The sequence below is a fragment of the Ursus americanus genome, chromosome 26 (assembly GCF_024610735.1).
Source record: "Ursus americanus isolate L20-20 chromosome 26, mUrsAme1.1.p, whole genome shotgun sequence".
Taxonomy (NCBI): Eukaryota; Metazoa; Chordata; class Mammalia; order Carnivora; family Ursidae; genus Ursus; species Ursus americanus.
The window spans coordinates 43,203,026-43,222,482 of NC_142152.1; the positions used below are offsets into that span (position 1 = coordinate 43,203,026).

The window sequence follows — 19,457 nt, forward strand, 5'->3', positions numbered from 1 at the left end:
CGTGAGTGGTTTGCGTCTGTGGAGATGCCTGTGCACAGCCCACAGCTGTTTCTCACCCTCGAATACCTCCCATGTTGGAACCATCATTGGCCACGCCAAGCACCCGCGAGGGCAGGACGCGTTGCCATGCGTTGCAGCTGACAGATTTGAAATCTTTGCCCTCTTAGTCTCTCCCTGACTCTGCCCAGCAGAATGGACCCCCGCCCAGGCGTTCAGGTCAGCCGAGCCTGGGCCGTGCGGTGTTGTGCGTGTTTACCGGAAGGTGTCTGTCTCTTCACTGGGCCCAGAGGCAAAGACTAGATAAGGAATGGAGATACTCTTCTTAAAATGGGAATTTATTTCTTATTATAGAATTACTCAGTTGGAATCTCTTAGGTTATTTTGTTCATGTGTAGTGGAAAATAAAATGTTTGAGTTGGTTCAAAAACCCTGATCCATCACATTCATGTCAAATTAAGGAAAAACTGTTTTGTAAAACGAGGACTTAAAAACACCCTTCTTCTGTATTGGGAAAGCTTACAGAGAAATACGGAGTGCCCCACCGAAATAGGCTGGCGTAAATGTTGTTCTCAGTGAGGAGGGCCTCAGGGAAGGGCGGGGTCTTTCCTCTGCTGTCTTCTTGGAAACACACCTGCCAGCTAGACTTTTCCCCGCCTGTCATGTCCACCTGCGAGACGGGTGACAGCCGGGATCTGCAGGTACCCGGGGTTGGATTCTTTGATTAGAATAAATAAGTCAGTAAATAGATAAATAAAATTTTAAGTTAGGGAGGTCCCTAAATTAAGAAAGTAAGAGCTGAATACGACGTGGTGTGCGTTCATTAATGTGAGATGCTTCTGCTTATCCTCAGGGCACTTGTTTCGTTGCAGGAAAGAACTGCCATTATTTTTGGAGATATTACCGAGATTTTTAATCAAAAGGGTTGGCGAGCATGCAGGCTATTGCTTTTTTTTGGGTGAGACTAGACTCTAGGAATCGTGTCCAGCTTGAGAGATGGGAGTGAATGAGCCGTGACTTTGGAGAAGGCAGACCCGCCTGCAGGGTGCGCACGTGGCCCGTCCGCGTCACTCGTAGGAGTCCTGAGGCATGAGACAGTGTATCCTAGGCAAGTCCGCGGGCACCGAGTAAAATCCTAGGAAAGTGGAATGTTCTTTTGCCCATGAGACATTGCAGGTTTTGTATTCCTTAGTAAATACCCATTTGTTCTAAAAGAAAACAGACTGTATCCAAAGGCGCCACTTGATTGCCTGTCTCTGGGCAGGTTCTTTGCAGAGACATCAGGAATCTGTGCTTTACCACACCCAGGTCTGTCCTGGGGTGTCCTTGGGCTGTCACGTCAGGTGTTGGCTGGTATTCGGGGCACATCCGAGTGGAGGTATCACAGCGTCCACCATGGAGCCCCCCTGTCTGTGGGGGCGGCAGCCAGGGCCGCGCACAGACACCTCTGTTGGTAGAGGGCCCTTTCCGAGGGCCGGAGTGCCCCACAGAGAAGTCTTATGAGAAGGTAGCCTTGTCAGACATGCCCTCGAAACCACCCCCCACCCAGGGCCAGTGTAAATGGGTTCTTGGGAGCTAATTATTTTCCAGAAAGAGATTTTGAAAAGGTCAGCGGTGAGCTTCGAACTGCTCCCCCAGCAGGCCCTTCCTGGGGCTGGTGTGGCGTTGCAGGTGAATGTTGAGTTTTGTGGGCGGTCTCTGCAGCTGCGTGTCTCCGTGGCAGGGCTAGTTGTCGGCCCTAAGGAGTAAGTGAGGCACATACGTAGCTTTTTATTCTCACCGTGTTTTCCCCTTGTGTTGGGAGAGCTTTTCAAAGTGCGGGATATGGACCACTGGTGGAAGTGAAATAATTTAGTGGGTTGCCACTAGTACTTTTTAAAGTAAACTAGAATAAAAGAGAAAGTACCAGGACACATGGAAATGACTAGGGCAAGGATGGTTTTGTGATGCCTGTTTCTTAGGTACACACACACACACACACACACACACGTCTGTACACATGGGGTGAGATATGAGAGTATGCTTCCCGGTCGAAGTTTGAAAGCCGCTCTGGTAAAAGATTTATTGCTTTTCAGAAAAACTTTAGAAAGTGTGTCCCATTCATTCTGAAATTCAGTCGGCTGCTATACTTTGCCTCACGCTAGTTAACTACTGGGAGGCAGTCTGTAAGATTTCCTGTTAAGTTACCAGGACTTCCATTTCCTGTATGAAGGGATTTTTTCCCCCTGGAACTTCTTCCAGTGAGCAAGTAGAGAGCCTATATTGTGAAAATGCAAGTACTGTTGTTATAATTGTTATTAATTAATAAAACCACTTTTGTTTGCTTAATTGAAGAATTTCTCTTTCAGGTTTCCCTGCTACAGAATGAAAGTGTAGAGAAAAACAAGAGTATACAAAGTTTGCACAATCAGATATGTAGCTTTGAAATTGAAATTGAGAGACAAAAGGAAATGCTCCGAAATAATGAATCCAAAATACTTCATTTACAGGTAAGAAGCTTAAGGCTGTGGCTGGGGCAGAGTGTGGGGGAGCACGTCTGTGTTCTCCTTCCAGACTTTCTCAGCCGTTGGAGCAAAAGCCCTGACCTGTGTCAAACAGACGACCTGTTTCTCTTGTTGAAGTGAACTTGAGAAAAACCCAGGCGGCTGTTTCTTCCCGCTTTTCCCTGGAGAGCAAGTCCACTCCCTCTCCGCTGTGCCTTTGATTCACTGTTGGAGAAGTAAGACTTAAAGCCAGTGTTTTTAAAAATTAGCTGTTTTGATTATTATTTAAGATTTCATATTGTTCAGGAGTACTTATGTGTAAAGTTTCACTTCCTAAAGTGAAGTGAAGCCCGTCTGTTTTGTTCTGAATTTTCTACTGGCACATATACCCTACTTTATCTCGCCATAGGGATCCAGATGTACCTCAGACAAACACGCAGACCTTTGCTGCTCTGAAAAAAGGTGATTGTGGAAAGAGGCTTGATTCAAATGTCGTGTTACCGACACAGGTGCCTGTTGGGACATTATTCTTGTAGCTCTTACCTGCACCTTAGTTTCCTCGTGGTGTGTGTCTGTTGCAGGGATTCCCTCATGTATCACATACAGCCGTGGAAGAATCACTACTATGTTTCCAAAATGGCTTTTTAGTGCTTTTACTTAGGCATGTTTCCTTAAATTATCCGGAAGAAAATATTTCCAAGAGCTCAGAGTCACAGCGTCTTTGAGAGCCTTCCCTCCCATTTTAACATCAGAGATTAGTCATAGTGGCTCAGATTGCATAGAGATTTATTAATTTCATTTGTGTTAAAACTTTGTGGTTGTCCAGAGACGAGGAAAAACAGTAATGAAATAGTGGATTGAAAAATAGAAAAAGTACAAGTCATTGGTATTGAATCAAGCCAGAAAAAGTACATCGCATAAAACACCAGCAAGCCTCCTGCTGGCCCGTGCCAGTGGGAATGTCTGGGATACCCCACTCAGCTCCGAGCTCTTAGCAACGTGACTGCTGGCCTGGGGCTCTGAGAGGGGTGTGGAAAGGACAGAAATTCAGCTATGCTAGAAAACCATCTGTTACAAATATAAACAACAGAAGAATAAAAAAGTAGTAGGTTCATTTATACATCGTCATTTATGACCAGAAAAATTAGGATCTCCGTGACCAACTTATCTGAAACCTCTGATGTCATTACATGCATCCTCCACTTCCCCTTCTCCCAGGGTGAAAAATTTGAATTTACTTTAATTTACTTTTTAGTAGATTTTAATCATTCCACCACGTGTGATTTATATTTGAACACTTCCGTGATGGAATAAACTACTGAGGTGTGTAAGTCAGAAGGAAAGGGGGAAACCAGGTCGCTGGCACCCAGAGCGATGGGGACTGAGCAGCCACACAGTTTGTGCCTCTGATGGGTCCTAGGTAGGAGGGCAGCCACTCACCACTGCTCTTCTCCACGGAGAGAGAAGCATGGCGGGAAACAGACTATGTTGAAAGAAAGGGGCTCAGACCACACTGGACGTGCAACCCCTGATCTCATCAAGTGCACTGGGATGCTGCCCCACTCGGCCCTGCGGCTTCTGTAGACTGAACCCGTCTGGGTGACGGTATGACGGGAAAGGTGGCAGCTTATCTGTGCTTCACCGTGGGGCTGGCTCCACGGACAGAGTCTGGGAACGTGGGTGGAAGACCTCCATGGCTGGCCCCCAGAGGCGTTGGCCATCTGTGAAGCACGCTGGGCTCGGGGACACTTCTCTCCAGTCCCTCCAGAGCTTTCTCCACCCTGAGCCTGGCTCACGTGTGCCCCTCTTTAATCCTTCCTCATCCGAAACCCTTCCCGTTGCCTTCCCTTCCCCCTGCCCTCCTCACTGCTCCCCCAGCCCTGTGCATCGGACCACCACGGTGACGACAGACATGTTACCCTCTGTATCAGTTCCTTCCTTGTCGGATTCTCCAGGAGACCCTAAAATCCCAGAGATGGTGGCAACACATACGGAGTGCGGAGTTCCCGAGGGCCCCAGATGCACATGCTGGACAGGGATGCGGTCAGAGTTGGCCACAGCGAGTGGAATTTAAGAGTGTGTTTGCTTTTGCTGGCCCAGGAAGGGCAGTTTCTTAATATTTTACTTTTTAAAGAAATTGTTTTTCTTAATGAAAAAAGACCACCTATGTTTCCGCTTAGTCCCTGTGTCCCTGCTGTTGGCAGAGACTAGAGTTGCTGGTCGCTCTGCAGTCCGGGGTGCAGGACTGAAGCCACACGGCGCGCTGCCCGCCGGTCCCCGCGCCCCTCTGCACAGTCTCGTTGGCACAGTGTTTGGGACAGAGGTCCCAGTGCAAGTGACCGGAAGAGAGATGGTGTTGAAGCCCTCAGGTGCACCGTGCCGGCACTGATGAATTGATGCCGTGGCAGCAAATCTGTTGATTAGGATTTATTTATCTAGCCTGCACTCTGTACCGTCTCTCAGCTCCTGGATTCTTTTTCTCATGCAATCCTACACCTGCATTTAAGATCTATTTTTACAGGAAGATGACAGCAGCTAAGTGTAGACCACTCTTCGGGAATGAGATCATGTTTGCTGTGTTCTACAGAGAAAGTTTGATTGAGATCAGTGTTCTGCCTCGAGTCTGTACCATTTATACAAAGGAGAGGAGTGCTTAAAACTACCACATTGTCCCTTGCTGTGTGGCGGGGGGGCTCCTTTTAAGTGACTTGGTGGAGCCCTGTCTGTGTGCACGTGTGTGCACGTGTGCATGCATGTGTGCGTCTGTGCAAGTGTGTGCACGTGTTCCCTCCTGCCCCCACCCCCACGTGCTGACTCTGTGTCACTGAGCTGGGCCCGGGGCACACGTGCCTTCACTCCCATTGCCCTGTGCATAGCACGGGTCTTGGGGAGGAGGCATCTCTGTCACCCCCATTTTATCTCACGGGCAGGAGGTTGAGGGGTGATGCGTGGCTTGTCCCGGGCCGCCGTGCAGCTCTCTTGACATCGACCAGGCCACAGAATGACATCTCTCAGACCCACCACTGACGACGTAGGTTTCCGTTAAGCTCTCTCTCTTTTTTTTTTTTTTTTTAAGATTTTATTTATTTATTTATTTGACAGAGAGGCACAGTGAGAGAGGGAACATCAGCAGGGGGAGTGGGAGAGGGAGAAGCAGGCTTCCCACTGAGCAGGGAGCCCAATGCGGGGCTCGATCCCAGAACGCTAGGATCATGACCAGAGCCGAAGGCAGACGCCTAACGACTGAGCCACCCAGGCGCGCCCCCGTTTAGCTCCCTCTTAAACTCACTGGTATCCACGTCAGCTCAGCTTGTCACTTAGCCCGTGGAGTACACGGCCAGCCCTGCTCATCAGAAATACATTATGGGCCTGGGTGTTTGGTGAGGTCAGTAGTCCTGTCCCCAGAACACAGACTTCGTGACCTAATTAAATATGCCTCCAGACACATGGATTTAAACAGTGACATCAGTGTTCTTTACAGAAGAGGGAAGAGGTGTTCTTTACAGAAATCATTTTTCTTTTTCGATGTTAGCTGTTATCAGGTTTTCTTGGAAAGAAGAGGAAGAATAACACCGTACTTCTAACCCAAAAAAGTAACCCAGACCTACCATGTTTGTGCCGTGGTGGCTGTTAACAGCCAGCAAAGGTGCTGAAACTCAGTGTTTAAAAATAGGCTTCCGAAAGGAGAAGTGAACTCAGCAGGCCCTGGGGCTCTCCCCTGTGCGGCCTGCAGCTTCAGACAAGGCCCAGTTACTCGCGGCTTCACTGGGGCCAAACCACCCAGCCTTCCTGAGCTTTACTTAAAAAAATGCAAATCCTTTTTAGAAGTGAAAACCCTGGGGCACCTGGGTGGCTCAGCCGGTGACGCGTCTGCCTTCAGCGCCGATCGTGATCCCGGGGTCCTGGGATCGAGTCCCGCATCGGGCTCCCTGCTCAGAGAGGAGCCTGCTTCTCCCTCTCCCTCTGCCCTTCTCCCCACCTGAAGTAAATGAATAAAATCTTTAAAAAGAAGTGAAAACCCTTTAGATCCCAGCTTCATCCAACAGGTGGACATGCCGGTCCTTAAATACAGGCCGGCCACCCTAGCTGGAGTGAGTCTTATCCCTCTGCTAATTGTTGTAAATGGTCTGTGTGTTTCTGCAAGAAAGGGCTTTCTGAATTATTTAAATTAAGATAGCCTGAAATGTAGCCTCGCTGTCAGTAGTCACGTGTTTGTCAGTAGTGTTTCTGTGCCCAGCAGGCATAGGGCACTGAGCACCGTATGGATGGGAAGCAAGCCCCTGTCCTAGGCATCAGCCTCTCGGTTTCAGCCAGGGTCTGAAGACACGCCATCAGGGCTCTTCCTGGCCAGCCCTGTGCAGATGCTAGGTCTCCGGAACAAGTGGCAGGGTGGTGGCTGCTCTCTCTCGGAACCCAGCAGGGTTCTTGGGCCTTGCCTGCAGCCACAGAGACAGGGCGACCCTTACAGCCCTGGGTCAGGCAGCCTCCTTGGAGACCCACATTGTTCCGCCCCTGTCCATGGCTTGGCCCTTTAGGAAACGGAGACCTTGCCACAGCTGATGGGTGTGGCTCCAGGGTCCTGAACCTGAGACTCTAGGACAGAGTGGTGTGGGGCTTCGTGCCCTGGAGCTGGCGAGTGAGGCTTCTCTGTGCCTTGGTCCCCTTCTCTGGGATAGGGACCTGTGGTCCCTGTGTGCCCTGAGATGCATTTGGGCGCCTGGTGAGATGCCCATGTGAGAGCTGGCGTGGGGCTGGCTCTGGGCTGGCTTCTCTTCCTAACTAGCTGGTGTCTGATGGCGGGAGCACGGCGTCTGCAGAGTTCTAACCGTGGTTTCCCTTTCTGATGCCTTTGATTTGGAAGCGAGTGATAGACAGTCAGGCGGAGAAACTGAAAGAGCTGGACAAAGAGATCCGCCCCTTCCGGCAGAACTGGGAAGAAGCAGACAGCATGAAGAGCAGCGTGGAATCCCTCCAGAACCGAGTGACGGAGCTGGAGAGTGTGGACAAAAGTGCAGGACAGGTGGCTCGGAACACAGGTGAGGACGGCGTGGGGAGGTCGGGGAGGGGGTCTGGGATGGTCAGCGTGCATCTTGGTCTATTCCTGGGAGCCTGGCCAGCCTGGCCAGGTCTGGGGGCTTGAGCTGGTGGGTAGGTGGTACGCTGGGCACATACCACCTTGAGCAGTGATTTCCAGTGAGATATTACTCATGCAGAAGTGTGATGACTTTCCAGCCAGAGATGCCTTTGTGAGGGACAGAAATGTTTCCCACCTAAACACACCCCCTCCGTGTGACACCAGTGTGGTAGAGAAGGGGCACAGGCTGGACATGAGGCAGAGGGCAGGGGTTGCTGGTTTGAGGGGGGAGGTGGTGAGGAGAGGCTCCCGGTCATGCTCATAAAGGCCCAAGGGACACAAGTGACAAGCAGGTGAGGCACAAGACCCAGCGGTGTGCTCAGCCAGTATGTTTCTGTTATCTAGCAGCTGTTTGGGGGACTGAATGAATATTCTGAATGTTTGCATGACAAGGATTAATGGTGCAGAGGGACTGAGGTTATGGCAACACCTCCCTCCCCCAACATTGGGTGTGAGGCCACACAGGGCACAGGTGACTCCAAGCATCAGGCTGGAAGGCAGGGGGACATGAGCAAGAGGGTGGCCTTTCCCTGCCCCCAGTGGGGCTCTGAGGGTGCCTTGTGGGAGGGAGGGCCCTGCAGTGATGTGCCTTGTGACACATAGGCCTGTGTCCCCCAGGTGTTGCCTCCCAGCAGGCTGTGACCGTGGGTTTGGGGGACCAACGAGGCAGGGATCTGAGGCCTGTGTTTCAGGACACATATAGGTGCTTGTCCTCCAGCCAGAAGCCTATTTCGTTTAGTGCCGGTGCTGGCGGGAATGGGCTCCTCCAGCCTTCCTGACACTCATGGGCCTCCTTCACCCCGTCTCTCCTCACCCACGGCAGGCTTGCTGGAGTCCCAGCTGAGCCGGCATGACCAGATGCTTAGCGTCCACGACATCCGCCTAGCCGACATGGACCTGCGCTTCCAGGTCCTGGAGACCGCCAGCTACAATGGCGTGCTGATTTGGAAGATCCGAGATTATAAGCGGCGGAAGCAGGAAGCTGTCATGGGGAAGACGCTGTCTCTTTACAGCCAGCCTTTCTACACAGGCTATTTTGGCTATAAGATGTGTGCCAGGGTCTACCTGAACGGGGACGGCATGGGGAAGGGGACGCACTTGTCGCTGTTCTTTGTCATCATGCGCGGAGAGTACGACGCCCTGCTTCCTTGGCCGTTCAAGCAGAAAGTGACGCTCATGCTGATGGATCAGGGGTCCTCTCGGCGCCACCTGGGAGATGCGTTCAAGCCGGACCCCAACAGCAGCAGCTTCAAGAAGCCCACCGGGGAGATGAATATTGCCTCTGGCTGCCCAGTGTTTGTGGCCCAAACCGTGCTAGAAAACGGGACATATATTAAAGATGATACCATTTTTATTAAAGTCATAGTGGATACTTCGGATCTGCCCGACCCCTGACAAGTCACTGGGGAGGTGGATTGAGCAGAAGGCAACTCCTCTGGGGGGTTTGAACCGGCTGTCTCCACCGAGGTCCTCGCGCTCAGAAAAGGACCTTGTGGAACGGAGGAAGCAGCAGAAGGTGGCCGCGGGCCGGCGGGAGGAGCCACGCGTGAGGACACACCCGACATGTTTTCTAATAGACTAGCAACACTCCACTCTGAAGAATTATTTATCCTTCGACGTGATAAATACTGCTGTCAGAGAAGGTTTTCATTTTCATTTTTAAAGATCTAGTTAATTAAGGTGGAAAACATATATGCTAAACAAAAGAACCATGATTTTTCTTCCTTAAACTTGAACACCAAAAAAAAAAAAACAACACACACACACACACACACACACACACGCACACCTGGGGATAGCTGGACATGTCAGCATGTTAAGTAAAAGAAGAATTTATGAAATAATAATGCAATTCTGATATATTCTAAAATTCAAGAGTGCAATCTTGTTTCAAATATAGTATATTGTCTATTTTTAAGGCCTCATCTGGTCTCTGTTTTAATAATTTGTTTGTCAGAAGACCCTGAAGTACACCTAGGTCTTTTTTGAAAGTCTAAATTCAGGATCATTTTTTAATTTAAAGTTCTAAGATAATTGTTATTGCAAACATTTTATTTTAAAACGTTGATAGACTGATACTTCTTGGAAGAAAATGTAAACTATCCAACACTGGTTATCACTTGTGATAGGAAGGAAACTCCACTGTGCTGTTATTTCTCGTTAGAAATGTGAACCTTCAGTACGTGTCGTAGTCGATGACGCTACTTCCAGGTCACTGTGAGGGGCCGCTCATGGATGCTGTGCATCGTTTCACATTTATAATTGTTTTCACCCTAAAATAGGGCGTTCGTTGAACTTTGGAGTTCTCAACAAAATCCCGTAGGCTCTTACAGTTCCGCCCCGTGTTCAGACGCGCTTGCCGACGGCTCCGACCTTCCGCGTCCGGCGCCGGGGGTGGGCAGGCGGCTCGTGCTGGAGGAGGCCGCGGCAGGGGTGTGTCTTCGTGCTGTCACGTTGCTGCGTCTTGGGAACGATCTCCCAAGGCAGCATCTGTGCGTAGAGGTGGTGGCATCTGTACATGTGCCTTAGACGCGACCTGCTGCTTCTCGACCCCGGCTTTGTGTGCACTGTCACTCCAGAAGTGACCGCTTAACCCCACGTTCCTCTCGACCACTAGCTCTCTGCCTCTTCCAGGCCCTCAGACAGCCCTGTTCCTGCTGAGGAAGCCAGGCTCAGCTTCAGCTTCTGGAGCGCCCACTGCTCACTTATCACAGATTCCAAGTCTCTGGGCCCCAAAAGTGAGCCACCCAGTCCCAGCACGGGCGTGGTCCCACCCCTGGGGCAGGAGGGGAGCAGCCACGGCCCCTCTCCGGGTCCCCACCTGGGTCGTGGGAGTCCACCCCCCCACGAAGCAGAACCCTCTGAGCATTCCAGAGACCGCCGCTCTCGGGGGGCCCGCCCAGGCTCACCGACAGGGTCCCGGAACCACCGTTCTCTCGGGAAGGGTGGTGTCGGGACCGTCCCGGCCTGCGCCTGCCCAGACGGCATCTTCTCAACTCACTGTTTACCTTCTCTCAATGGTCCAACTGTGATTAGAAGCCGAAGCCCTGCCTCCCTGTGCCCCTGTGCTATGCACCACGCTCCATGGGTGCTCTTACCACTGATGGGTGCTACACGTGACGGGTGCTTCTTAGGCAAAACCAATGTGTGTGAACCACCGCATCTGTGCCGCTCGTCCAAAAGACGCGCCCACGATTGGCCAGCTGGGCCGCGCACCTCAGACTGCCTGCCTCTGGGCTCCCCCGTGGTCGCGCGGGGACGGTTGGGCTGGTGCCCGGTGGCCCGCCGTGTCTCTGGTGCTGCCATCTGCCCTGGGCGTGCCTCCGCCCCAGTGCCTGCTGGAAGTGCCCTCCTAGCGCACCGTCCCCTTCCATAAGTGGCCTCCTTGGTTCCCAGCACCCGCCACGCCCTTTTGCAGTTCAGTGCTCGTTGTAGTCGTCTTTTTTATTTTCTCCGCCCTGTCCCCCCCACCATTGCTTTGAGGGCGAGTCTGTGTCCTCGGTCCTGTCCACGAGGAGTCGTGTGTCCCCGTTCATAGCGAAGGACGTCCTGCAGGTGCTGCGGGACCCCTGTCCCCTCGAAGTTGTCCCCGACCTCCTCCAGACCCTGTCCTGGTTCTACCCCGGACACCCAGGGGGGAGAGGACGCCAGGTGGTCCTTGCCTGGCCTCAGTTGGCTTTCCTGGGGCCAGGGGTTACAGAGACATGCCTGTAACTTCCCTTCACTAAAAGTATGGACAATATTAACAAATTTGAGATAAGCAACATCTCGATCTGGTAAAAAAAAAAAAAAAAAAAAAAACACAATACTTTGCCTCTCCTGGTTGGAATTCTGCTGGGGGTGGGCCACCTGGGAGCACTTCTGGAAGCCCCCGTCCCTTAGTGGGGGGACTTTCCCAGCAGCTCCTCCCAGACACGCTCCTGGTGGGAGATGACAGGCCCTTTTGGCCTTCTCCCAGGGAGCCCATAGGACATGGCATCAGGGACCGGCACCATCCCCTGGAATGAGGATGGGTCACAGCAGAAGCTTCATCCTGTGGCTTGAAAATAGTCGGTGATAATGGGGGGTCGTACACCTTTTAGCTACTGTGCCCCCTTCCCTCTTGTGCACTTGGGACTTTCTGGAATGCAGCCGCCTCTGATGGGCACACCCGGCATGGCTTCCGTCCTGACTCCTCGGTGCCCTGGTCTGGTGCTTGCGCCCAGGGCCGGCCTCGGGCTGTGGCCCCAGAGCAGCCGGCCCTCCTGGCTTTACAGGGTCCCAGCCACAAACGAAACATGTCGCACACAGTGTATATTGGGTGCACTTTTCCTATTTCCTAAAAGTGACAAAATTCCCCATGAGACAAAACTGTTAATGATGTTTAGAGAAACCAACACCAAGTCTTGTGCGTGAGTTGAGCCAGTTGGCTTCCCTGTCAACCTCGTACTGGACACGAAGACCACTCCCTGTCTCTGCTGACACGCACTCTGGCTCAGCCCTGCGCCGACCACGGAGGCTGGGCTTGTCTGTGATGAGTGGGCGTCAGGTTGGGGGTACGCGGCATGGTTGGCATGAGTGAGGGGCTTTTCCCAGGACACTGGGAGTCTTTGCGTGGCCCAGCAGCACTTGGCAGCTGGAATCCGTTCCCCTAGGCCTCTTTTAGAAGTTGAGTGTTCCAGTTTCCAGGGTCCGCGGGTAACAAAGAGGAGACCGTAGGAATTCACGTAAATTATTCTAAGACCTGTCCGACGAGAGGGAGGCACTGCCCCTCTGGGAGTGATTGGTGCAGGTGGACAGGAGGCACTGTGAGGGCCAGTGCCCTAGCCCCAATTCGCAGCCTGTTCCCCGAGCAGTGTCTGCGAGGCAGCCGGCCGAGTGAGGGAGCTCTTGGCCAAGATGCTCCTTTCCTTTCCGCACGATGCAGTTTTTCCTTGTCTTGTGACCCCAGAGGGCTGTGGAGCACGGGAGAGCCTGTCCTCCATGGCAGCTGCCTCCGCCGGGCCCTTCACGTGCCGGCCAGATTCCAGGGGGCTCTCTGGCACCGCGGATACCCCCGCGGCTTCCCCTATACCACTGTGGCCCACCTTGGTGAGGCAGGGTCCTCATGTCCCTCACCACACATCCCACGTGAGGCCTGCGGCTGTCATCAGCAGGCATTGTCGTGATCACCCACGGCAGGCCTGGTGTCCTGCAGCTGGAGGGCCACAGCCGGCAGAGGAAAGGGTGTCCGGGAGACCCTTAAACATGGCAGGGTCCCGTGGTGGGTTCTTTCCTGCCAGCCCAAGGGAGGTGGGCAGAGTGGCAGGACCCCCTCTGCAATTCACACCCTGGGGGGTGTGCACCTCCTTCTTACTCTGCATGACGGAGGGGCGTCTCCACCAGCACCGGCTCCCGGCATCTCCGCCGGTCTGAGGGGCGGGGCGGGAGGTCACACTCCTGGTGCCTCTTGCCCGAGCCTCAGCCCTCCGAAGTGCGTCCCTCTGCTCTAGGTGGTCAGCAGGGCTGTAAAATACTGTGTTCTCACTTCTGGTCCAGATCTTTCTCAGACTGCGGGGGAGAGCTGGGGAGAGCTCCAGGAGCTCCTTTGCATTTGTGCGTTTGAGAGGTGAACGAGGGGTCTATCACCCAAATCTGCTTCTCAGCCCAAGACCATCGTTCTGTCTTCAGTTTGCAAATCTCAACAGTTTTATTTCCTCCAAAGTAGAATATGTCCACTGGGGTCTAAGGCAGATGAGGTCTGTGTGTGGCTCCCGTGTGGACAGGTGACCTGGTCATCACTACTGTCTGCCCGGGGTGGGGCAGGCTGTCACTGGGGGACCAGGGCCCGCGGGGCAAGGGAGCGTCCCAGGGTGTGTCCTGAGTGGAGCTGGTTAGTCCGGTCCAGGGAGGCCCCAGCGGTACCTAGCAGTGCTTGCATTTCATCTCTCCTGCTGCTGCTGCACCTCGAGTCTCTCGTGAGCTCTTGCACTGAAGAAGAGGCTCAAGTCCAGGATGGCTGTACCACTCCTGCCATCAGTGGTGGTTGGTGTTATAACTCAGTCCCCTAGTAGACAAGTCAGATAACCTTCAACAGCAAACTAAACGAGTGAATTGGTAAACACAAAAGCCGGCATTATTTCCAAGGATTTCTACAAGAATTACCTATAGAATAACATCTGTGATCAAGGAAGTGTGTGAATCCATGCAGACAATCGTGTCAGGTTTTTAGAATTGCATTCTTTCTCTGATGGCACACCTCTTCGTTCAGTTCTATTACCCAAAAACAAAGACCAAAGAAGGCCAATCTCTCATTTGACTCTGTATTTTTAATCTGCCTGTTTTAAAAATTGCCGTCTGTAGTAACCGCTCGTTGTGAGGACCCATCTTGACACTCCAGGTGATTGTGACCAGTGACTCACGTCCTGTGTGTTTCTGCTCTTCTAAGAAAAAACAACAAAAGACAGTATAAGTTATTGCTCAGCAATAATCATGTTGTTAATGTGAGTTAACAACATGTCTGATTTTCTGATAGCATTATTATGGTTTATATTTTCGTTTACTGTATATCGTGTGTGGTTTTATTTGGTATTTATTTGTGTTTTGAGGTCTTGCGATGTTTTTGTGTTTCTGATGCTAATAACTAAAGTTTGTAAGAGTGTAGAATGCAAAACTTTGAAATGCTAAACTGTCTGATTAGAGGAAAATAAATCTGACTAAGGAGTCTGGCTTTCTTTTTCCGCCGTCTCTCACAGGCTCCTGGCAGTGCCCTGGGCCTTTTTTCCCTCCCAAGGGGCCTCCCCGCCTCTCCCCTCCGATGTGGCCTTCTCGGCGGCCTGCGTGGCCACACAGCCCCACGCTCAGAAGGGCCCACGCTTGGCTTCGTGCTCTGCTGTCACGGTCTTAGAACTCTCGGTGTTTGGAAAAGGGGTCCCGCGCTCGGTTTGCAGGAGACCCTGCGGTGGGGCTCTTACCTCCGCGCCTCCCAGAGCCTGGTGTGCCCAGCAGCCGTGCTCTCAAGTCTGCGGCTTGGTCCCGAGCAGGGGAGGTAACCCTCGCCCTCCCGCCACGCCCATGCCGGGGCATCTGGCATGGTGGAGGGGCCCCGGACCCCGGACCCACCCAGCTGCCTGCCTTCACCCGCCGTGGGGGCTTTGGGCTCTTTGAGCCTCAGTTCCTTATCTGTCAAATGGAAGAACAGCATCTAGCTCCTTTCTGAAAAGTGGTTATTAAAAAGCTGTACCAGGGCGCCTGGGTGGCTCAGTCAGTGGAGTCTCTGCTTGAGACTGTGCCCAGCGCGGAGCCCGATGTGGCGCTCGATCTCATGACCCTGAGATCATGACCTGAACCAAAACCAAGAGTCGGACACTTAACTGACTGCCACTAGGCACCCCTAAATAAATAAATCTTAGAAAAAAAACAAGAACAGAACTGCTCAGTGCTGATCTTGTGAGGGCTCCAGGCAACCAGGGTTTTTTTTAAATATTTATTTCAGTAACCACTTCGCCCACCATGGGGCTCTAACTCACGACCCTGAGATCAAGAGTTGCATGCTCTTCCAACCGAGCCCGCCAGGAGCCCCCAGACAATCAGCTCTAAACAGCTGCTCATAGGAGTGTTAGGGGGTAGAGGGCCAGCATGACCCCTCCCAGCTCAGCATGTCTCTGGGTAGTTATGTGGACCAGGCCCAGGGGCAGGAAGCTGTTGAGGGCACCCCAAATTACCCAGTGTGGAGCCTGCTTTCCAGCACTGGTGTGAAAACCATGGGAGCTGCCAGCCCCTCCCCCATGGTCCTGCCCCTCCAGGTGTCGCCACTGCAGCCCCACTGGGTCACTAGAGCGCCACGGCGGCAGGAAGGGGCGGACCCGTCCAGAAGTCCTACGCAGGCCCTTAGGCCACACAGTTCCTGCTGTCCGGTGCTGGGGGTCCCGCGAGAGAGTCCTGCCCACCCCATGCCCTCAGCCCTGCAGTGAAGCACACAGTGGGGAGCCCAGGGCCCCCCAGCTCTTCTAATGCAGGTGCCCACACCCAGAACCCAGAGAAGGGCACCGTCTCCCTCTGCCTAGAGGCTCCCAAGGCCACCCACCCCTGTGGTGAGAGCCTTGCGCTCCATCGTCTCTGGCACCCAGGCCTGGGCTTGCACCGTGGCCTCAACCACGCCAGGGCCGCTGAGCAACACTGCAGGTGGCCCACAGCCACAGAAGCCAGAACCCCTGAGGACAGCCCGAACCAGCAGCGTGGACAGCTCTGTGGGCTGGGCAGCCACAGAGCCACGTGGACTTGGGGTTTTCCAGCTCCTTCCGAGGGGTTGCGCTCAGCCGGAATTTCAGAAACTGGATGCTTTTCTGTCAGCCTTCTGGAGTTCTTTTCTGAGTTGCTCAGGAAGGGAAGGGAGCCATAAACCCCAGGAGAAGAGCGCCCCCTGGTGGGTGCACCTCGGCCGGAGGCGCCCGAAGGGACTGGGGGCAGAGGCGGCTGCAGATCTGGGCCGCTGTCCAGCAGCGGAGGGCGTGTGCGATGAGAAACAGGGTGCTCGGAGCAGCTCCTCCACCCAAGCCTGGACCACTCCCAGGACTGAGCGTGGCGGCGCGGCAGTCAGACCAGCCACGGCCTTGGCCTGGGTCCCTGGTGTCAGCACTGGGGGCAGCCTGGCTCTCCCAGCGAGCTGGGGGACCAGGGAGGGAGGCAGCCAGGCGGGGCACTGTGACTCTCGCTGCCTCCCGCGGCTCTGGGGACACTGTGTTCCAAACGCTTTCAAGCAGGACTTCTGAGGACGAACTAGGAACTCACCCGGAGCAAGGGTGCAGGAACCCGGCCCCGCTGCTGGCTCCCGGCCCCTGGTGCTACTACCCCGCGCGGAAGCTGGCCCATCCCACACGGGCCGGGGACCAAACCTGGAAAAATGTCTGAGGCCACCGCACGACTGCATTTGGTCAGACACGTCCAGTCTCCGAGGGTCTCTTTGAAGTGAGAACATCGAGGTCTGGAGAGCCCTCCCTTCGCTCTGCTGGTCTTCTGTGACTGTGGTTCACCCTGCAGGACGCTCCCGGCACCCCAGATGGGTGATGACCTACAGATGGGGCTGCTCGGTGTAAAGCGTGGGTTTCCTGAAAATGGACCGCGGTGGAAGCTAACTCCTGAATCCGAGGGGTCTGTGAAAGGGCCCCGCAGCGAGGGGAAGGGAAGGTCTGCAGAGCAGGTCTGCCACTCGACCCTCAGGGCTGGCCTTGGAGGAGGGCGGAACTCCGAGGCCCCCGCAGCTACTCCCCTCCCCCAGGCCCCAGGGCAGCGAGGAGCCCGCAGTGGGCGCAGGCCCCAGCGGGGATGGGAAAGCATGTTAGGCCTTCTGGGGTGGCGGGAGGCCCCTGTGAAAAGTGCTCTTGGGGCAGGGAGGACATGCTCTCAGCCACTGGTGGCCACCGGCCTGGCAGGAGACACTCGGTGCTGACCTTGGCCTGCTGGGCCCTCCCCTGCGGCTGGGGTGCGGGGGGTCACGCGGTGTCTGCAATGGCACCTCCTCACAGAGGCCTGCCCTGGCCGCCTGGCCCCAGTGGCTCCCTTGCAGTCACCGCACACTCTGGCTCCCCCATCCATGCTCCTTCCAAGCCCTGCTCAGAATGGTGTGGTGTGTCCGTCCTCCACCTCCCCAGCCAACAGCCAGCCCAGAAGGGCCGTGCTCCCAGCCGTGCTCCCAGCCCCCCGCTACAGGCCTGGCCCCAGGGACATGCGCAGGGAAGGCGCAGCTCAGGGGAGGGGACTATTCCAGGGCTGCAGGGCCTGCCTGTGGGCAGTGTCAGCCATCCCTTCCTTCCATACAGATTTTTGGGGTGGCCCCTGTGCTCCAGGCAGTACCTAGTCAGCCCCAGGGCACATGGCGGAGGGTGCTGACGGTGGGGAGGCCCACGATGGCCTCTCTGGAGAGGTGACTTCCTGCAGAGACTGGAGTCTTAAAGGGGCTCCAACCCCATCGTCCCACAGCCCCCACCTCACGCCTCTTTCCCCGTGTGGGAAGAGAATCATGCACGCTGGAGAAGGCCCAGAGATGTGTAGGAGACTACCCAAGGTCACACAGCAAATCAGGGACAAAGATGGGGTGAAGGAGCTGGGGAAATGTTCTTGGGGCCGGATCCATTTCCACAGAGTTGTAGAGAAGGGGGGGAGTGGTAAGGGAGTGATTCCCAATAGCTCTGCAAGTCTGGGTGGGAACCCTCCCCACCCCGCAGGCGGCAGGGCTGTCACACACCCTCACATCAGGGGAGGGCTGAGGTGGCCCAGCACAGCACAGTGTCCCTGTGCCCTGGGATTCGTGCAGCTCTGGAAACCGGAACCCGTGCTAGGCCTAGTCAGGGAGGAGTGGGCTTCAGTTCCCCCCAGGCCATCTTTCCTGCCGCATGGAGAAGGTCGCGCGCAGAGGGAAACCAACACCGCGGGGCCGTCAAGCCAAGACAGAGTGAGACTGAGACACACGGGCAGACACGGAGACCACGCGCTGGCCGGCCCTTGGAGCCCAACCTCGCCTGAGGCGGCTGGTTACTGGAAGAAACTCGCCCTGGGCTTTGCATTTCTCCTCCGTCCACCTGAGGTCCTGAACGATTCCAAAGTGTGTGCCCACATGCGTACCCGGGGGCCCGTGTCCAGCTGCTGCTCAAGGATATCCCCTGCAGGGTGGGGAGATGGATGCCGATGTCTCACGGCCCAGCGGCCCCAGCTCTTCCTGTTCTGCCACCTCCAGTCCACTGTCCACACGGCGGCTACAGCCATGACCTCTGAGTCCCCACTTTAACGCCATCTCTTCCAGGAAGGTTTCTCTGACTGCCCAGGCAGCCTTGCTGCCCTGTTCAGACAGCACGGTATCTCTGGGAATGGTCTGCCCAAGTGGGTCAGAAAGCTCCATTTCCCCAAGTCCCGACCACCCCTCTTCTAGAGCCTCTCTTGGGCCTCGGCCTCAGTGCAATCCACTTTCTGAGTTGAGAGAAAGGAGCCGCCACCCTTGGGAAGAACTGCCTGGACTTTCAGGCTTGGCTACAGTGCTCTGGGCCCTGGGAGTGAAGTTCGCTGAGCCCCCCAAGCTCTCTGCCTTGAAAGCCACAAGTGGGGTGGTGGGAGCGGGTGAGGGGAGCAGAGCCAGACACCCTGCTGGAGTCCCAGGAAGCACCAGGCCACAGAACTGCCTGCTTCCCAGCAAGGAGCAAGGCAAGGGGACAAAACAGATGTGACCTCCAAATAGCCCCTCTGTTCCTGGTCAAGGCTTCTGCAGAGGAACAGGCAGACAAGGCCAAATTCCAGGGCCAGGAAGACCCCCCTCCCCGACCCAGGCCGGGCTGGGGGCTGACGCCTCCAGCAGGGCTGGCTCCACTGCCCGCCTGAGAGCAGGTGCCCGCATCCCACTGGGCTGAAGGGTGGCACAAGCTGGCGTGCTCCCTCCCTGATCCCAGTCAGAGAAGTCCTGCCCCTTCCCAGTGCGTGAAGAGGCCGGAATGGCCCCAGTGGCAGGTCGCATCCTCCTTGGATGAGATGCCGGCTATGGGGGAGACCCAAAGACCAGTCAGAGTGAAGAGTCTAATTCCAGGGGTCTGCAGAGGAGGGGGGGGGCATATAGGAGAGGGCAGGGTGGGCAGGAGGGAGGAAGGCACCAGGGAACCCCAAGGCTAAGGCCTTCCCCTCGTATGGGTAGTACACACAGTCCTCCACCTCCAAGCCCATGTCCATCACCTGCCCTCCATCCCCCATTCCACAGTCATTCTCCCCTCACCAGCTCGTCCTGGACACAGTGGCCCACCCGCCACTCCTCCCCTTGCCATCAACCATAACCGAGAAGGCGCCATCATCCACGGGTCACCCTATCCCCTGATGATCAATTCACCACCTGCCCCACCTATAACCCA

At 54.8% G+C, this 19,457-nt stretch overlaps 1 protein-coding gene across 6 annotated transcripts in view; it reads left to right on the forward strand.

Annotated features, from left to right (window-relative positions):
* TRAF3 (TNF receptor associated factor 3) overlaps positions 1-14,295 on the forward strand; it is a 109,297-nt gene extending 95,002 nt beyond the window's left edge. For all 6 annotated transcript variants that reach the window (XM_087856233.1, XM_087856236.1, XM_045777206.2 and 3 more), the window contains 3 exons: positions 2,346-2,486; positions 7,342-7,516; positions 8,438-14,295. In XM_087856233.1, coding sequence (XP_087712359.1) covers positions 2,346-2,486; positions 7,342-7,516; positions 8,438-9,009 — 888 coding nt within the window. In that variant the 3' untranslated portion in view covers positions 9,010-14,295. The remainder of the gene's footprint in view (positions 1-2,345; positions 2,487-7,341; positions 7,517-8,437) is intronic.
* The last annotated feature ends 5,162 nt before the right edge of the window (positions 14,296-19,457 follow it).